General features: G+C 40.0%; 1 protein-coding gene across 1 annotated transcript in view; it reads right to left on the reverse strand.

Moving 5' to 3' along the window:
- CRHR1 (corticotropin releasing hormone receptor 1) overlaps positions 1-7,529 on the reverse strand; it is a 95,704-nt gene extending 88,175 nt beyond the window's left edge. The window contains exon 1 of the mRNA XM_031965966.1: positions 6,875-7,529. Coding sequence (XP_031821826.1) covers positions 6,875-6,907 — 33 coding nt within the window. The 5' untranslated portion in view covers positions 6,908-7,529. The remainder of the gene's footprint in view (positions 1-6,874) is intronic.
- Positions 7,530-20,375: the final 12,846 nt, after the last annotated feature.

A 20,375-nucleotide genomic window follows, 5' to 3' on the forward strand; every position in this document is an offset into this window, starting at 1 on the left:
CATTTGAAAAGTTATAAATCTGGTAGAAAAAATTTAAATTCATAAGAAATTAAACTTGATGAATATGGATTGACACTTTGGTCTGCATATCAGATGATCATACATCACTGTGTTTGAGGTATCCGCAGGGGAGAGCAGCAGCTCCACATTATGGAGGGGTTGACAGTAATGTCCTCCCTCATTCATTCCATTTCAGCATATGGTGAAGACACATTGCTCTACTATAGAGTTAAACCAAGACTGTTCAAAAATAGTGAAGCCCATTCAATCACATTGCTCTCACTAAGACGTGATTATGAATAGTAGCTCATATTAAAATACTTTAAATTTATTTTGAAATATGATTAGTGGTGATCATATTTTATCAAGAGTTTGTTTCACAAACAAAATAAACAGTTATTTTTAAAAGATCATTTCATCTTGTTCTCATCTTTCAAACATCTGCTTTTATGTTTTATAACATATATGTTAGTATAGTAGTGAATCACATAATTTAGAAATGAATTCTAGGTCCATAATAAAAAAATTTATTGGTGGGGTAAACAATCAAAAGAAGATTGGGAGAATGTCTATCTAATTCAATTACAGATGAGAAAACTGAGGCCCAGAGAAAGGAAAGAATTTGCTAAAGATCACTGAAGTATTAAGTGTCCAAGATGGTGTCTTTTAATTAGTTCTTTATGCTGTATCTCAAACATAAACAAATTGCTTTCTTAAAATAAAATAAAACAAAACCTGTTTTGTGGGGTCACACAGACTCATATTGGACCACAATAGGTTTTTTTTTTAAATTTCTTTACCTCAAAGAGGATTTCAAAGAGTGCGAAGCTAACCTCAGATCAGGTAAAACCTGGTTCAGATTATGCTTCATTGTTTACTTTGATGGCCTCCCTTAAATTGTTTTTATAGAGCAAAGCCTCATTAATTCATTCTCTTTGCGGGAGACGATTACCTGACCTAAGGTGAAAGAAAAAGTCTGAGCGAATCAAAAGTAGTTTTATTATTTTAAGGTAAGGTCAGAGAAGAAAGGGAGTCAGAATATCAATTTTAGACAATTTAAGAGGGAAGGAAATACTCAAATTCAGGACTTCTTAAACTTTTTCCACTCATGACTTCTTTTTTAGCCAGAGAAATTTTTACACAACCCTGGGTATATAGGTATATAAAACAGGTAAACATCCTAAAAATTTACTGATAATAAATCATAATTTTGTAACCCTCACATTTAGTCACAAGACCCCACATGAGGTCATGAATGAATAGGTAAGAATTATTCATTGTTTGAATTAAAATGCAATTCATTTAGGTGGTCCTATGAAAACACTTCTGGGCTTGCAGTCAAGAAGACCTGAGTTCAAATTCTGCCTCAAGCACTTGCTAGCTAGATATATATGACCTCTGGGAGCCAATCACTTAACTCCCCCGGATTACAGTTTCCTCATTTGTAAAATGAGAGGGTTGGTCTGAATCATCTCCAAGGTCACTTCCAGCTCTCATGTATCAAGTCAGCTACAGTGAATTTTACTTCCATGTGCGTTTCCTCCAGGAGTAAAGGGATGCCACAGCCTAGCCTCTGTCACAATCGTTCCATATTTGGAATCACCCTCTTCTGAATCCGTGACGTTTTGACCATGATGGGATCCCGGCTGGTTTTCAACATCCACTAGTTCATTGCCAAGAATGGTTGGAATATAAATTTCTCATTTGGGTCAAGTCTGTTTGTGACATCTCATTTTCAAACCATATGAATAGCACTATCAGTACTGGGACTGCTGCATAGAGTATTCAGCTACCTGGATGAATCAGCCAAAGAATCACAGACTAAAAGCCCAGAAGGCCAGAGCCCAAAGGGACCTTAGGACATTTAGTCTGGACTTTCACACCATATGTGTGTGTGTGTGATAGTACACCCCTTTGGTATTCCAATGTAGCCTATGGACCCCTTCTCAGAATAACATTTGTAAATTATAAAGGAAATCAATTATATTGAAATACAGATATCAAAATAGTTTTCCCATCTAAGCCCAAGGACCCCTCATTTTACATAAGAGGAAGCTAAGGCACAAAGAGATTAAGAACCAAAACTCCAATTTCAAGATTCTTTCAAGTAGTCAGTGTTGTCTTGCCTACATTAAAATAAAACTCTTGTGAATGGGAAGGAAAAAGGGAAAGGGAGGAAGCATTTATTAAGAACCTACTTTATGCTAGGCACTGTGCTAAGTGCCTTGCAAATATTATCTCATTTGTTATTTATTTAATATTTTATTTTTCCCCATAACATGTAAAAACAATTTTTAAGATTCATTTTTTAAAACTGAGTTGTAAATTTTCTCTTTCCTTTTTTCTCCTCCTACCTCTATCCCCATTGAAAAGGCAAGCAAACAAATATGTCATTTAAATGAGAAAAGAGTTACATGGGTCATTTCCTTATGATATCCTTTCCTCTCAGGAAATTCATTTAAAAGGCACTTATTAAGTGCCAGGCCAGGAAACCAGACAAAAATGAAAGAATCCCTAACTTCAAGGGGCTTACATTCTATTCGGGGAAGGGAAGGAGAAAAATAAATAGCTGTAATATGAAATATACACAAAGCTGTTTAAGAAGATGAGGAGAGGCAATACAGAGGGATATTCATCCTACAATTCTTGTATGAAGGTTGGGTTTATGTTGGTAGTAGAGATGAAGAAGAGCAACTGTTTTGTTTAAATTAAGAATACCACAACCTTTCTGCTTTATTATTTCCTACTTTAGTAGAAAGTCAGGGGCTTTTTTTCCCTCTAGAGTTGGCTAGGGCTTGGGAGTCAGGAGATGATGGCTTTCTCTCTTTGGTCACAAACGGAATTACAAGAGTAAGCAGGGTAAGGATGGAACAAGAGGTAACTCTAGTCTCAGAGATAACTTGTACTTTGACCTTCGGCTCCCTTTTCTCTTCAGTTGACATGATTTCTTCTAGTTCTTAACTGCCCATAGAAGAGTCAAATATTACTATGTGTGAGAAATGGCCCTTCCCTTAGAGTGCATTTGTCACTCATGGTCTCCAAGTCAGAGTCTTGCATTTCTATAATCTATGAAGTCCTTCTTACCTGGACTAACCTGGTGTCTCCCCTTCCCCATGCTCTTTATAGTGGCTCCTTACATTTCCCAAAGAAGAAACCCAAGGTTTTATGAGGGTAAATAACCTGTCCACAGTTACACAATTGACAGCACAACAGGGATAAAAGATAGATTTATATTGCTTAGAATTCAAGGTTTTTTCTGAGACTACACGTTTTCACTTCCAACCTATTTCCCCTTCATAAAGGGAGAGTAAAATGAATCTTAAAGTGTGGTCCCTGAAATCCTTTTTTTTTTGGGGGGGTGTCCATAAGTCAAAAGCATTTTCCTAATAATATTAAGACAATTTAATGTCGAATACAGTAAATGTCAATAGATATAAGCCAGGGAAACAAAAGCTTTTTTGGGGGGGAGTTCCTCAATAAAGTGACCTTGGTTGTCACTTTCTCCTTTGGTAAATTGAAAATGAAGGGGTAAGACCAGAAGATCTCAAAGTCTTTTCTAGCTCTAGTCTGTGGTTCCTGTTCTTTTTTGGCATTGCCCCCAGATTCTTTAGCCAAGAGACTGTTTCCTATATTTCCCATACGCCAACAGTCTATTACTGACATTGTTTGGTTATTCTCCTAAGAAGTACTCACTTCTTTCTTCTAGTTCTAGTTCATCCCCAATTCACCTCTTCTAGGTAGTCTTTCCTAATTAGCACATCCCAAACTTTTACCAGCTATTCCCTTACTCCTAGCTTAACACTTCATTATCTTGCCTTTATAACCTGCTTTGGTAACTATAATTAATTGTTTCCAGCTCTGGTTTTCAGTATTCCAAGTAGATTATAAACTCCTGGAGGGCAAGGACATTGTCTTTTTGACATTCACTTTCCTTCACACTCTTAAATCTAGTTAAGTGTATTCCATAAGGAAAGCACACTGCTAAGTGGCTTATAAATATTATTTCATTTGAATGAGAAAGGGAGATACAATCCATTTCCTTTATAGTGTTTTCTCTTCTGAAATAACCTTCCCCCCAATATGTAAATAAAGAAAAAAATGAACCTTGTAACATGGTTTTCTTTTTAACTAAGACAAAAAGAAAAATGTTAGACAGAATCTTGTCTCCAACCCCACAACTCTGGCTTACAGTATGTGTCCAAGAAATGCTTCCTGCTGCCATCACTGATAGGTGTGGGGACTTTGATTGATTTTGATAAAACCTCCTTTGCTTTTCTTCTTTGCTTTCCTGGTTTCCTACTCTTGTTGTCTGTAGATTAGAATCCTGGGCCAAACACTATTTATGACATGGGTTTCAGTTTCCACTTCTGGGAAATGAGGGGTTGGACTAGTTCATTTCTAAGACCTCTTCGAGATTAAATCCTATGATCCTTTAATTCATATGAACTGGGGTAATAGTGGGGACAGGTGGGGTGTAAAGTTCATATCTGGATAGTTGCAAACAAAGTTGAAATAGAAACGAAATCCTCTCATTTCCTTACTCAGTTACTCCTCCAGTCCCCTATTCTTTTTTCTTTTCCTTTTTACTACATTGCCTCTCCTATCCCTCCACCTCCCCACTTTATTGATAAGATTTAGAGTTGAAAGGTCCCTTAGTTGTCATCTGGTCCAACATCCTCATTTTACAGATGAAGAAACTAAGGTCCAGGGAGAGACACTGACCTGTTCTCTTCTCTCTGCTTACACAATAATTAAATCTTTTATCACTCCTTCCTGTACTATTGCAGTAACCTCCTTGTTAGCCTTCCTGCCTCTAGTCTCTCCCCTGTTCAATCCATCTCCTACACCATTGATGCCAAAATGATCTCCTTTGCACAGGTCTCTATGTCACTTCCATCCTCAAAATTCAGCCAATTCCTACTATTTCCACTTTTATGGTCAGATATAAATTCTGGCCTTTAAAGCTCTTTGCTGCCTGGCCCCTTATCTAAACTCATTACATATTCCTATTCTTCAGTAATTCCACTCTGCAGGCAGATTGGCCTTCTTATTTTTCTTTACTCACAGCTTTCTACCTTGTGTCTAGTGCCTTTGCAGTGACTTTATCTTCCATGCCTAGAATTTAATCTGTCCTCCCTTTTGACTCTTTTTCAAACTCCAACTCGTGTCATACTGAAGTTTTTTTCCTTGATTCCCTTCAGCATCTACTGCCTTCCCCCCAAATCTATATGATCTATAATTATACCAAATACATATAAATATACGTATATATGTATGTTGTTTCTCCTTCTCTTCACTCTCTCCCCCCCCCCCCATTCCATAAGGTCCCTGAGGCTAGGAACTACATATAACTTTTGCCCTTTTATCTCAAGTTCAGTGTCTGCCTACCTTATAGTAGATGCTAAATAAATTTCTGTTTTTTAATTGCTTGTCAAAGACCAAATAGGAAGAAAAGCAGACTGGAGCCCAAGTTTTTCTTCCTGATCCAAATCCAGCACTTTTCTCACTGTCTCAGTTAAAAGAAAGCGGTATAACAAGGGCTTGGAGGGTGAGGGATTGGGAGAGTGTGGTTTACTTCAGTTAAACTCGCTATTATTTTTAAAACATTCTGTTACAGACATCTTGAATTCAACTGTTAAGTTTTCAAAGGAGATGATTTGACTCATTTACCCCTCTGTATATGTAAGAGACACAAAAGAGGAAACAAAGGTTTAACAATTTGAAAAGTAAAAATAAAATCAGATGGGTCATTTGACGTCATGTCACTCATTAACCTCTCTTTAAAAACCCAAAATCTTCAACCTTCACACATATACATAAATGTAAACAAAAAGTACTCCCCGTAACCCCCCCCCCCCAAGAAATCAGTTAAAGTGATTCATCTGTGTGTGCATTGGAGAACACCACAAGTCCCACGGGGGAAAAAAAACTGTCCAGAATTCACTCATTTATAGTATATACAGTAAAAATATGCTATCCTCCCTCATTGAAGACTGGTTTGAGTGAGTGAGAGATGTGTCTGTCACTGAACTTCTGCAGGCAAAAATTGGTGAGTTATTGGTGACTTTCTTAAAGTCTGGGAGCTGAAATATCTTCGTTAGTCGCTAGACGCAAGACCGAGAAGCTTTTGGCTCCCAGTTCCAGGGGAATAAATGGGCTCCCACTCTCGGACGCGGCTCATGCACGGCCCCAACCAGGAGCCTAGCCAGAGAAGAGGATCGAGCATCTGACACCTCATCTCCTCTGGGGAATATTGTTCTATTGATCAAAGGGCTCTGAGGAGCGGGAGAGATTTATCTCCATAGACATGCAGATTTCTGCAAAGGGAAAAGGAGCCACTGGGAGGCCTAAAGGAGGGGGGGGGGGGGAATAGGAGGTGAAATCTAAGGAAGGTGTTTAAGGAAAAAAACAGGCAAGGACCGTACCTCTAAAGCACTGAACTATTGAAGCTCTGCCGAGACAGAGTGGTGGGCGGGTGCGGGGGCAAGTAGAGGAGGAGGAAATGGGGACTCAACCCCGATCTGGGAATCACCCAGGCACTCTGAAGCTTGAGGAAGGGATTCTTTGGCATTGCGGATTCCGGGAAGTGCTCTCCCAGCCCCAACCTGATTCCTCCCCACCCATTTCTCCGGAAAACCGTGGGTTCGTTCAGAAGAGTTTGGTTTTCCCCGGGGCAATTAAAATCGTCTCTCCATCCTTAGTCGCACCTAAACCAGTCCTGGCCCCGGACTCCCCGGTTGGAGGGGGTCAATTCTGCGCCCCCGCTCCTCTACGCACACAGCTCCCCTTCTCCCCCGCTACCGCTGGGGCTGTGGGGGGGAGGGGGAGGGGTTGGAGCAAGTGAAGGGGTCTCTTTGCCCGCCCATTTTCTTACCTGGACAACCAAGAGGTGAGGGCGGCGTCCCATCCTTGGGGTTCTCGGGGGGCCCGGGACACCTGGGTTACTGGCACATCCCCAGAAGGGCACGGCCAAGCTCGAGCAAGCTTGCTAGCGAGTTGCGGGGGAAAGCCGGAGGTACCGCGGCTAGCAGCGGAGGGAGGCAGCTCCAGTCTCAGAGTGGGAGCCCGGAGAAGTGGAGGGCGGGGGGAAGAACGGGGTAAGGAGCAAGAGGGGACCGCGGTGCTGACGAGGGGACCGCGGTGCTGACGAGGGGCGAGCAGAAGATCGCAGGGGAGGGAAGAGAGCGCAGCGCCAGGTGCTCCTTTAGAAAGCGGCACTGTCCGCTTGGTTCCTCGGCTCGGTCCCCGGCGGCCAGCCCGCTGCTTGGTCACATCTGCTTCCAACAACCGGCTCTTTCTCCCGTCCGCCCCCAGCTCCGTTCCTTGTTCCCTTCGGCAGCGCCACCTCTCTTCTTCCTAAGCCGGGTCCCCGCGGCCGCTTCCCGCCCAGTTCTTAAGGGAGGACACTCGTCTAGCCTGCGCCTGGCAGCCAGGAGCCCCGCATCACCCCCGCCACCTCTCTCCTCCTCCTCCTTTTCCTCCTCCTCCTCCTCCTCCCTGTCCTTTCTTTCCTATTTCCCTCTCCTCCCCACCTCCTCCTCTCCTCTCCCTTTTCCTCCTCGCTCCTTCCCTCTTCCCTCCCTCCTTCTGCCCCCTTTCCTCCCCCTCCCCCTCTCTGCTCGCGCTCCCCTCCTGTTCCTTCTCTTCTAAAGCTCCCCCTCACCCCTCCATCCAGCCTGGCTAATCGCTGACCCCCTTTCCCTGCCCCCTCTCAGTTTGCAGCAGTCAGTTGAGCGCGGCTCCTGCGCCGACAGCTTCAGAGACCGCAGTCCGAGAACCTAGAGATTGGGACTGGGGCGAAAGCAGGGGGAGGGGAGAGGAGACTAAGAACCCCTCTTCTACTCGTTTCTTGGAAAGATTGCAGAAGAATGAGACTTGTGGGACTTAGGGAGGAAATCAGGCGAGACATACTTATGGGACACAGAATGGGACGGATTGGAGGAACCCGGGCAGAAGGGTTGGGGTGGGTGATGAAAGGTGCCCCTCCACCACTGCTTCCTGGGCACCATGCTGGATAGGACGCTAGCAGTAGGGTTTGCATTTGGGTGTTTCCCGTCCCATCCCCCACAACCCATCCTCTGCTTCAGCCCTTCCACCTCTCCTTTCTTTGCCATTCCCAAAGAGGGTCCATGGCTCTAGACCTGGATGCCAGGATTTGAGCTCTCCCTCCTCTTTCTAGCACCTACTCTTCACCCTCCATAGCTCTTCTATGTTTGAAAAACGCCTCCCTCATTGACAGGACAATTTCCCACCCCCTTCCCCCAGTCTCCACAAGAGGCTGTGCAGTTTCCCCTTGCCTAATGGGGAGAAAAAGGTATCAACAACATTGGAATCCAGGATCCTTAGCCTTTGTTATCCGTTCTAGCACCAGGATGATCCATTGTCTCCCCAGCCTCCAAATCATTAGATACAGCTTTGGTATACAAAACCAAACTTTGAGCTCACTTCCTGGGGCTAGCTATTTGGTTCCTGGATCCATCTTCAATTCTATTCAGCAAAAATTCATTGAGTGTAGTTGCTGAGGAGAAGTACAAAGAAAAATAAGATGGGGTCCCTACCCTTGGGAGGCTTACCATTTAATAGTGCAGGTGACATGGACACAAACAACCATTTTACAAGGCAAAATAGGCTGCTCCATGTGAGAGGTAGAGTGCTAAAGGAGTAAAGAAAAAGGGGGAATCACTTCTGGCTGGAGGAAGAAGTGAGGGAATCAGAGAAGACTCCTTGAAGGAGCTGTCATTTGGACTGAGTCTTGAAGGATATTTCTAAATAATACAGGAGGAGAGGAGAGGGATGAGGGTGAGGAAGCAGTGGAGAAGAGGAAAAGGAAGGTCATCCAGAGCCAGCATGTATAAAAGGTAAGGGATATTATAGTCTGAATCAAGATTATACCTTGGGTATCCTCAGTTTTCCTTCACCACTTCCTTCAAGACAACACAGGGGAACACAACAGTGGATCCTAGAAGCAAGAGGGAGCTATTACAACTTTCTCAGTAGAGGACTGACGCACGCAAATCTTTGGGAAAATCTGATAAAGGGAAGGGAAAATCAAGCCAAGGGAAAGGAAGGAAAAGAAAGAGAAGGCAAAGCAAGGCAAGGCAAAGCAAGGGAAGGGAAGGGAAGATAAGGGAAAGAAAGGCAAGGCAAGGCAAGTGAAGTGAAGGCAAATGAAGGGAAAAGAAGAGAAGGGAAAGCAAAGAAAGAAAAAGGAAGGGAAGGGAAGGCAAAGGAAGACTAGAGAAGGAAAAGCAAGGTAAAGCAAGTGAAGGAAAGGCAAGGGAAGGGAAGGGAAGGAAAGGCAAAGTGAAGAGAAAGCAAAAGAAGAGAAGAGAAGATAGAGAATGGAAGGGAAAGAAAGGCAAGGCAAGACAAGAGAAGGAAAGGAAAGGGAAGACAAGTGGAACACAAGTGGAACACAGTGGAACACAACATAGCATTTTTACTCTTTCTGATGTTGTTTACTTGCATTTTTGTTTTCCTTCTCAGGTTTTCTCTTTAGATCCGATTTTTCTTGTGCAGCAAGATAATGGTATGGATATGTACACATATATTAGATTTAACATGTATTTTAACATGTATTGTATCTAGGGGAGAGAGTGGGGAGAAGGAGGGGAAAATTTGGAACAGAAGGTTTTGCAAGAGTCAGTGTTTAAAAATTATCCATACATATGTTTTAAATAAAAAGCTATAATTAAAAAAATAAAAGAGATAAGGAAGAAAAAAAAACAATAGCCCTCCTAAAAGATGTTGAGGACTGAGTGAGAGAAGTGTTTGGAAATGAGAGATTTGTTTAGGTAGAAATGGCAAGACTTGGCAACTTTGTATACTTAGGGCAAGAAAAGAATACAGAGTTAAGGATGATGCCAGGGTTGCAAACCTTTGACAAAATTAGGAAAGTCTGGAAGAAGGGTGGTTTTTGGGGAAAAGATAACGAGTTCTAAACTGGAGCTGCCTTTGGGGACATCCAATCTGAAATGTTCAACCGATGAAGCAGGACAGATACTCAAGAACACGACTAGGGCTGATTATGGGGATCTGTAAATTATCAGTAAAGGGAGAATCATTAAATCCATGATAATTGTTGTAGTTTCCAAGAGAGAGGATGTAGAAAGAGAAGATCAGAAGAGACCCTTGGGAATCGTCCACATTTAGAGAGTACAATGTAAATGATGAACCATCAAAGGACACTGAGGATGGTCAGATCTTTAGAAGAAGAATGAGAAGAGCAGAATACCATAAAAGCCCAGACAGAAGATGGTATCCTGGAAGAAAGGGTATCAATAATGTCAAATGCAGCAGATGGGTTAAAAAGATGAGGACTAAAAAAAGACCAGTAAGAGTTGGTAACTTTGGAGGGAGCAATTTCAGTTGAGTGATGACGTAAGTAGCCAGATGGACAGGGGCTGAAGAGTGACTGAGGGGAGAGTAAAGTGAGGCAATGAATAATAGACAACTTTTTCTAGGATTTTTGCTAAAAAATGGAGGAAACATATGGATGATAGCTTGAGGAATTAGGAAGGTTTAATGAAGGTTTCTTTTAAGAATTGAAAGATTTGTCTTTGAAGGAAATAAGGAAGAAACAGTAGATTGGGAGAGGTTAAGGATGAATAAGGTAGGTAATGATAGAGGTTGCAATATTCTGGAGAAGATGAGAACTGATGAGATCAGGCAGGGATGTATTAGGATCAGTTCTTACCGGACCAGTTATTAAATTTTCAATGTACATATTTACAGCTGCAAATTGCTTTGATTTATTGTTTTGTTAATTTCTATACTTAAGAAAGGAGAAAATTTTAGTAAAGCAGATTAAATTTAAAAGTTTTTCAAGGATACATATAGGGTTTTGGAGAGTCATTTGGAGAAAGGCCACTTCATTGTTAGAGATTAGGAAAGAAGAAAGACTGAGAAATGATATCAAGGAGTTTTTGAGATGAGACTAGAAGAGGGTGCTCAGGTCAAATAGTCTCAATTTTCTTAGGAGAGTAAGAACCAGGGACATCCAGGAGGCACAATGGGTAAAGCGCCAGCCATGGAGTCAAGAGGACCTGAGTTCAAATTCAGCATCAGACATTTACTAGCTTTATGGCCTTGGGCAAGGCACTTAATTCTGATTGCCTAAAAAAAAGTAAGAAGAAAAGGTCATAGCTGAGAGAGAGAGAAGGGAGTGGGAGGAGAAGGGGAAAGTGTGAGAGGATTGAAAAGTATATTGGGTCAGGCCTAACTCAGGCAAGTTCAGTGAGTCAGGATTGGAATACAATAAAACACTCATGGACCATGAAACGCAGTAAAAATTACTTTAGCAATAACAAATAGCAAAAAGGTATATAATTCTTGGTAAAAAAGATATAATTAATTTTGGGGTTAAAAAGTTAAAAAAGAATAATTCAGATAAAAGAGATACTCCCTTCTACCTTTGTATTCACCATGGAAAAATCCATGTTAATTCCTGATAGGCCCTAATAGGCTAGACCTATTATACCTTGGGTGGTAAAGAATCTAAGCTAATGACACTGAGAATAGTTTCCTAATTTCATTGAAGGGAAATCAGACCAGACTACAAAAAAGAAGCACTGATCCTACCAAATCCCATCCCTTGCTGGGGAGATCCCAAAAATTTTCTATGAGATCATCACTAAAATAACCTTAAAACAATCATATTATAACTAGCTAATAAACTTGAAACAAATAATAAAAACACAAAACAATATAATCTTCTCAAAGGTATAATTCATTCAGAAGAAATAATGCTAGGGGCAATTCAGAGTGGGTCTTCAGATGTAAAAAATAACTCTGCTGACCAGTAGCAGGACAAGTAGAATCAAATCTTCGGCAGATGATATCTTCTACACCATCCTCAACCCCCAACATAATAAAATCAAACCTACAGCAGATGATGTCTTCTACACTGTCCCAAGCCCCAACATAGATCCCAATTATTTGTATCTTAGTAACTAAAAAGTCATAGGTCTCTTGAATGTAACCTGTCCTGGAGCATGTTGATGCTGATATTGCTCTCCCTTCAGTGAGGGCTAGTCAATTAGCCAAAAATCTGTCTCATTCTGGGAAACTCATGGGGAGCAGTAATAAATTTTGTTACTTTTAGAGGCTTTTTGCTGAGGGATTATCCTTGGTTCCTTCATCCTGGGACTTAAGATTACCATCAAATCTGTTAAAATATCCCTTTTCTACCATGTGAATTCCTATTCACCCCATAATTATATTTATTGTTTTATGGTCTACAAAAGATTTTTTAGTGTTTGTGTAATATGGTATCATTGAGAAATATGTATATTTTTAGTGGTCTCACTCTGAATTTTCTAATAATTTCTTCAAATATTCTTGAGGAAGGATAATAGAAGGCTACTTAATGCCTCCCCACTGGTCTTGACTGGTTTTAGCCATGGGGATAGAGAAGAAAGCACTGGTGAAATTACTAACTCTATAGAGCTCACCTGAGACTTAGGCTATATGGTTTGTCATATGGATAGAGTTAAGAATGGCCACAGAAATGCACGCAGAAATTTTATTCATATTCTAATAATCTACTTTTAAGTTGCCAAGTACCATCTGGCTTCATTACCAGCCATACTGGGTTATTATAAGAGGAGTTTTTAATAGCAAAATACTCCAACCTCCTACATTTTCTTTATGAGGGAGGAAATAGTTTCACTCCTCAAATTTGGGACTTAATATTACTTAATATTAACAACAGAGGATGGTAAAGACAACTCCAAGGACTTCCATTCTATATACAATGATTCATATCTATATGGATTATCTATATATCTATAAGCTTCTAAGCTTACCATAAAAATCTTTATAAGTACTGACTCACCAAAACTCACAATACACATCAATCAACAAATATTTTTAAGGCCCTATTATGCCAGGCACTGTGCTGCCCATTATATATACTTTTGGATTAGCTACCACCATTAGAACTACCTCCACTTGAGCAAAGATGCTCTTTCATTTGCTACTCTTTCTCCTAAAACCTCTTGTGAAAACTGGGATATAACCTTTAATGTAATGTGTCTCTAAATATGTGAGAACAACATCCTTTTCTTCTGTAAGCCACAGTGATTGGGCAAATAGCTTCTAATTCTGCTGTGATCCTGGGATTAGAATTCCATGGAAATCTTGTTTCTTAATTTAGGGGAATTCATCTCATCAGTCCCTCAAATCTAGATGCAATGATTTGTGTTCCTTGAAAACATCATGTAAGGGACCCCCATGGTGAGGAATTGACCAAGTAAGGTAGAGATTTTAAGAAAGGTCCTAAATTTGGACAGAGCAGAAAGACTCTTACTTCCTGGGTTCTGGATGTCTCAATACAATTTTACTAATATGCCTCTAGACTGACCATCAATCATCTTCTTGTCAACGCCACATTTCAAAAGCCATACCCAAAAGTCCTTCCAGAAAAAAGATATCACCAATTACCCATTTAACATGGTGACAGACACTCTGCCTCCTCTCTTTATTCCCATGTAATCTCTTTGAATAGATATTGCTATTTATCTGCCTGGAAAACTGCTGTGGTTTCCCTAATTTTCTCAAAGCTTTACCCTCTGATTTGCCCAGGATTGCATGATAGTCTAGCAGACCTATGACTAGATTCCTATGGCATTCATGTAGCACTTTGCCCAAAAGATAGGATAGACTACTCACAGGAAATATGGTATTGTAGAAACTGACTGCTGGAATTACAGTGGAAGTTAAATGGTACAGTAGAATGCCAAGCCTGGAGTGAAGAAGACTCATTTTTCTGAGTTCAAATTTGGCTTCAGACACTTCCTAGTTATGTGACCCTGGGCAGGTTATCCAGCTCTGTCTGCTTCAGTTTCCCCATCTATTAAATGATCTGGAAAACAAAATAACAAAACATTCCAGTATCTCTACTGCTCTCAAGTGAGGTCACAAAAGGTCAGACATGACTGAAAAAAAGATTGAAGAAAGACAATATAGGAAATAAGAAATTATGCAGTGATGGCCTCAATCCAGCCTACCAGGCCTATCTCTCTAAAATGTTTTTAAAATGTTGCTATCCCTTATTAAGGAATAAGAAAGAAAGGGAATTCATCTTTGTGAGCCAAGTGTGCTGAACTTCCCATAACATGGGACAAAGCGCCCCACCTGGGATCTTTAACTGAATCATCTAATTTTACAGAAGGAAATTCTCCATAATTCTTTAAATTGATAGAACTTCACCACAGACAGAAATTCTCCATTAGAGAGATTCAGCCGTTAGAGTTTGCCTTTCTTCTAATAATTAATTAGCTTGCTGTTTCAACTTCTCTTATGACCTTCCTAGATCCTTATAGATGAAAGCCCAGCCACCCTCTGACTGCCCTATAGTGGGAGACAATCTCGGAAGGTAATCTATCCAGGATAATAATGGGATAGAAGTAATGCTCTCTTCTTGGTTCCTAGTCTTCAGCTTTACTCTGCCTCCTATTTCTTCCCTTTTAGCCCTAATATCAGCAGAAATTAATATATTCTCCAAGGAAACATTTGGATCAGAATACATGCTTCTCCTTTGTAGCCTCAGTACCCACCTCCATTTTCACTGCCCTTTTCTTCCATACTATGAGTAGGTCGATAAACTGTACATTCTTTAAAGATGAAAAGCGCATTCATCTCTGCTTCTAATTGTTCAACACATAAAGAGTTTATTTTTTAATTTTTCTTCTGAACAACTTTTCTAAAATTACTAATAAGAGCCAAGACATAGTTGATTTACTTTCCCTGTCGGGTTCCTTAAGCATTCATAACCCTACAAAGTAAAAGAGAGCTTCCTCCCTCCCCAGTGAGAGGACTCCCCACATACAACCAAGAATAGTGAGACCCCAAGATAACAGAATCTTCTATCTTGGTCATCCAGTCACAATGTTCTATTTCTTTCATATCACCCTCTCCTCACGGCAACAATGAATTTAACCACAAAGTGAATTGCAAACTGAAACCAAATTTAACAAAGAATGAATTTAGCTCTAAACAACCCCTTAAATAATCTGGGTCAGTCCTGACTTGGACCAGTCTAATGGTTTAGGCTTGGGGTTAGAATGCAATAAAACCATAAAATATAGCAAAAAAAGTTTTTTTTAAACTAATAATAAAGATAGGATATAATTCCTAAGGTTAAAAAAAAGATAGAAAATTCAGATTAAATCGCTGTTCCGCCTCTGTATTCCCTGGAACAACTGGCCGCTCTAATTTGGAAAGCGATTCCCAGAGGAAACTGAGAATTCTACTAAAATCTCTGACATAAATTTTCCATAGTATAGGCCTTTTGTTTATTAGCTAACACGGAAGTTTTTCCAATGGTAGTCTTGAAAACAGCCTCATAGCTCCCTTAAAGGGAAACCAGCCCTGCAGATAAAGAACAAAGAAAAAAGAGAAAGTTATGAATTAGGGAATCAATTACAGAGGAATAAAAAGATTGCCTTGCTATAGTGAGGGCTCAGTTGAAGTTTAATAATATGAATTTATAAGGCACAAAGTCAGCATGACTTTTTTATGTGACTTCAAACACATCTATTCAGCAGCATGTAAAAATAGAGACATAAGAAATCACAGAATATGAGGAAGAGCCTGATCTATTCTTTTAAAGGCCAGGATCCCTCAGGATGAAATCTAATCTTTGAGCCTAGAGCTTGGGCCTATTGGTGGGAAAAGTTCCCTTCTCCCACCCTTCTCTCCCATCATGAGTTTGCTTACCTTGACATTACTCGCAATTGATCCTCATAGCAACACTGTAAATAGGAAGCCCAAGGATGGATTTTATAAATTTCTAGGAAATTTAAAGTCAGGAATGTCAGGCAGGAAGAGAGGCAAGCCCAGTGTTCAAAGTAAAAGTAGTCTGCTACAAACGAGACTTGTAGGTCTCAGAGAGTCATAGGGTCCAGAGTTTGGGGACTATGATCCTTAACCAAGATCACACAAATAGTGTCTGATTTAGGACAAGAATCCAAGTCTTTTGACAGCTTATTCTTATGTTGTTTCTGCCGTACAAATTTCATTAAACACTGAAAAATTTTACCTTCTTTGAAATCTTCATTAAATTATAATCTTCTAGAGAGAGGACTATAGGAACTGAATGTGGATCACAACGTAACATTCTCACTCTTTTTATTGTTGTTTGTTTGCATTTTGTTTTCTTACTCATTTACTTTCTTTTTTAATCTGATTTTTTTTGTGTAGCAAGAGAATTATATAAATGTTTATATATATTGGATTTAATAGCTATTTTAACATGTTTAATATCTATTGGGTTGCTTGCCAACTAGGGGAGGAAGTGTGGGGAAGAGGGAAAAATCTGAAACACAAGGCTATGCAAAGGTCAATGTTGCCAAATTATTCATGCATATGTTTTGAAAATAAAAAGCTTTATAAAAAAAAACAAAAAAGAAAAAAAAGAATTAAAAAACATAGTCTTCTGAAGCAGAACTTGGAAAAGACATGATTTAGCTAGGAATCAAAGATGTCCCCGTAGAGTTGGTACTAACTAGTTTTGTGTTTGCCTCAAGCATTTAACTAAATGAGGCTTAGGGTTGCACACACATATGCACATATGCACACACACACACACACACACACACACATATATATATATGTGTGTGTGTGTGTGTGTGTGTGTGTGTAAAGATGTATATGGATGTGTTTCTAATGATGGGGGATTGGTCAATGAGGGTTCGATCCTGGGAGCATGCACAAGTAATCCTCACAATATTTGGTTAGCTTGCTTCTAGAAGGTTAAGATGCTGTGGAAAGGAGGGCTTGACTCCCCACTTCAGATGCTCCACTTCAGCAATCTACTGATTGCTTCCTGTTCATGTGAAAAGAAAAAAAAATGATTTTGATTTTTGATTGTTTTTGACTGGTACTGAGCCAGAACTTGGTGAACATATAAAAGGTACTAGTTAGTCAAAGGTACAAACTAGGAGTTAACTGGGTGATACACTGGGTAAAATACCACACGTGGAGTTAGGAAGACTCATCTTCCTGAGTTCAAATCCATTGGGAAGGCATGCAACACATATACATAAAAGGAAATAACAGAAATACCACACAGGAGCAACTGGTTGGCACAGTGAATATACATCCCTGGAGCCAGGAAGATCTGAATTCAAATCCAGTCTTAGACTTAATAGCTATGTTGATCTTGGCCAAGCCACTTCACCCTGTCTGCCTCAGTTTCCTAATCTAGAAAATGAGCAGGAGAGGGAAGTGGCAAACCATTCCAGTATCTTTGCCCAGAAAACTCCAAATGAAATCACAAAGAGTCAGTCATGATTGAAATGAATGGAAAATTAGCCAATTTGAGTACTTCTTTTCTTGGTATTAAACAAATCCAGAACTATTTGAAAATACTTCATTCTGGCTCAGGAACAAATCAATAATCCTTCACTCCTGCAGTAAGCATAAAGGAAACAGAGAACATTAAACACCTTTTCATTCCATGTCATCATGAACTTCCCAAAACAGGCTTACAAGCATCCACCTGGGGTCCCCATGCATTCTCTCAGGAATTGAACCATACATATATAATACATACATATATAAGCACATTTAAAATACACATATACTCATACAGCTATACATATACATGTACATGCATACATATGCATTTATACATACATACAAATGTATATTCATTTATATACTCTCTTTATGAAATACCCATCTTTGTCTTGAAGAATGGTTACTTTTCTTACTTGTAGAGAATTCAAATGGAACCAGTGTCCACTTCTGCCCCCACTTCGCACATATCAGCTACACTGAAGCAGATAATGTCATCTGTCCCTTCAAAGAGTCAAAGCTTCTTCCCAAATCTCTATCTGCTGCCATCATCAATCATACCAGACAAGAATTTAGCAGCCACTTGTTTTTTTTATTTTTGAGTAACATGTGAAAATATAGATAAAAACTGAATTGGAGTATATACAGTAAGAACCTGCTTTGGGCTAAAAGGAAGAGGCACAGACCTCTTTTTCTTCTTCTATTGATTCTTCCACAAAATGAGTAAGGGTTAGAGTGGGGCAGATAGCAAATATCCCATACTTTCCAATTACCCCCCTCCAGCAATGGTAACCAATGAAATTCTCAGAGGAAGTGAGAAAGGCACATCACATCCAAAGAACAAATTCTCCTGTTAACCCTGCCTGCTGTTCTTTTCATGTGGCATGCAATATGGAAGTGGGATCTCATTTTTCTGGCTTCTTTCTCCCACAAGTCCCAGAAATTTAAATTAAAAATATTACCACACTAGTGAATTTTAGAACAGAGTCTATCTGGCCATTTCTAGAATCTGGCTTCTCTTATGCCACTGCTTTCCAGGTATAAGCTTATGAGCCAAGGGGTATATGTAGTAATGAGTTCCCCACAAGAATCCTGGGAAGTGGGAGATATAAATATTATCACTCCATTTTACAGATGAGCAATCCAAGGCTCCAAAGAAACCTCAGTGATTTGCCAAGATCACAGAGCTAATAGGTAGTAGAACCAAAAGTGAAACTCATTTCTTCTAAGTTCTGTGCTCTTTCTTTCTACCACACTAGATTGCAATTAGTAGAGTTTGCAATGGGCCCTAGGTTTTTTGATCTCCCAGCCCAGGGATTTTCCCTTATTTCCTCTCAGGATATAGATCCTGTTTTCTTTTCTTTTCTTTTTTTGGGGGGGGTATCTTAGTATTTAGCACAAAATAGAGTACACAGAAAGCTCTCAATAAATTCTTATTGTATGCAATTGAATATGAAAGCTGGAATCCTAATTCTAGATTCAGACAAAGAATTCCTGATTAGCTAAATGGATGGATGGATGAATAAATGGATGGATAAATGGATGGTGAGTGAATCCCTAAAAACTCTGATAGAGTAGCCAATGTGAAAGAGTCCTCCTTGACACCTCAGTTGATATGGTTACAGGAGTCCCAGAATGAAATCAAAAAGTATAAAAGATGGCTAAGGACTTTTATCAAAATCCCACTACAAGATGTACGTTCCTTAATACACTTGAGAAGATAATAGGATATTGGCTAATCAATGAGGGAAAAAGAAAGCGCATAAAAAACAAGCCATCTAGCAGTGGATTAATTCTTGTATGAATTGAAGAGTGGGAAGCAGTTGTGGAGGAAACCCCTTTGCCTATGCCAGGGACTAACAAGGTGGGAAGAAGATTTTCATCCCCATTGGCTATGCCATCAGAGCTATCAGACAATTACAAGTCAGAAGCCAAAACACACATCTGAGGACAGACAGAGAGATAGAGGAAATTACCTACTGAAGGAGACATATTCGAGGAATTTGACCCCTTGCAGCAGAGAAGCGACCCAGCTATAAAGAGCAGATCCAAAGAGTCCATCTAAGCAACTTATCCAGCAGAGTTGCTGTACTTAAGGAAGAACCGTGTGAGGAATCAACAAAGAGAGGAAGGACTTTCAGGCCCTGAAGTACCCAGAGTTGTGAGTTATCTTTTGCCATCATACATGTTCTTCTTCCCCTTGCTCCCAGTAGAATTCTCCTTTGAAACAGAGAAATATATTTTGGTAGAGGCAGCTGGGGTTGGAGGACTGAATTCAAATCTGGACTCACTTACTACCTGTATGACCCTGGATGTGTTACTTAACCCTGTTTTCCATAGTTTCCTCATCTGTCAAATGAGCTGAAATGGACATGACAAACCACTCTGGTATTTTTGTCAAGAAAACCCCAAAAAGAGTCACAAAGAGTCAGTCACAAATAATTGACTAAACAACAATTAAGCAAAACAAACTAGATCACTGATCATGTTTGACTTTCCTCACTGAGAAGTTTCCTCTACAGATGAACTCACAGGTACCAATGTGTAATGCTATACTAATTGTTGGGTTTATAAATACAAAAACAACATAGTTACCAGACTTCAAAGAAGTTATAGTCTGTATGATTTCATTTGATCTTCACAACCTTATGAAATAGGTATTACATTAAAAGAGTTATCATCTTTATTTTATTGATAGAAAAAACTGAGGTTCATAGAGGATGGTGGTTAGATACGTCTCTACTCCAAATACTCATATAGGCTACTTGTGCCCATCATGTGATGGAGGCTTTTGAGCTGTTATTGAGCTGATCAGTCACAGTCAGACACGCTGTACCTTAACCCCAACACAATGATGTCATCTTGGTCTTCTTTAAGAACAAAGGACAATAAACCAACCAATATAGTGTCAGAGGAAGATTTCTTTTGATTCCTAGTCTAGCATTCTTTCCACTAAGCAAGATCCCATAAGGAGTTAGTGGCAGAGACAGTTAAACTGATGACTGACTTCCACTGTATTCAAGGCTCATTCCCTGCTCTCTCCTTGCTAGGGGCAACTTTGAGCTCCACTGCCT

Source organism: Sarcophilus harrisii, chromosome 4 (genome assembly GCF_902635505.1).
Source record: "Sarcophilus harrisii chromosome 4, mSarHar1.11, whole genome shotgun sequence".
In the NCBI taxonomy this organism is placed as follows: domain Eukaryota; kingdom Metazoa; phylum Chordata; class Mammalia; order Dasyuromorphia; family Dasyuridae; genus Sarcophilus; species Sarcophilus harrisii.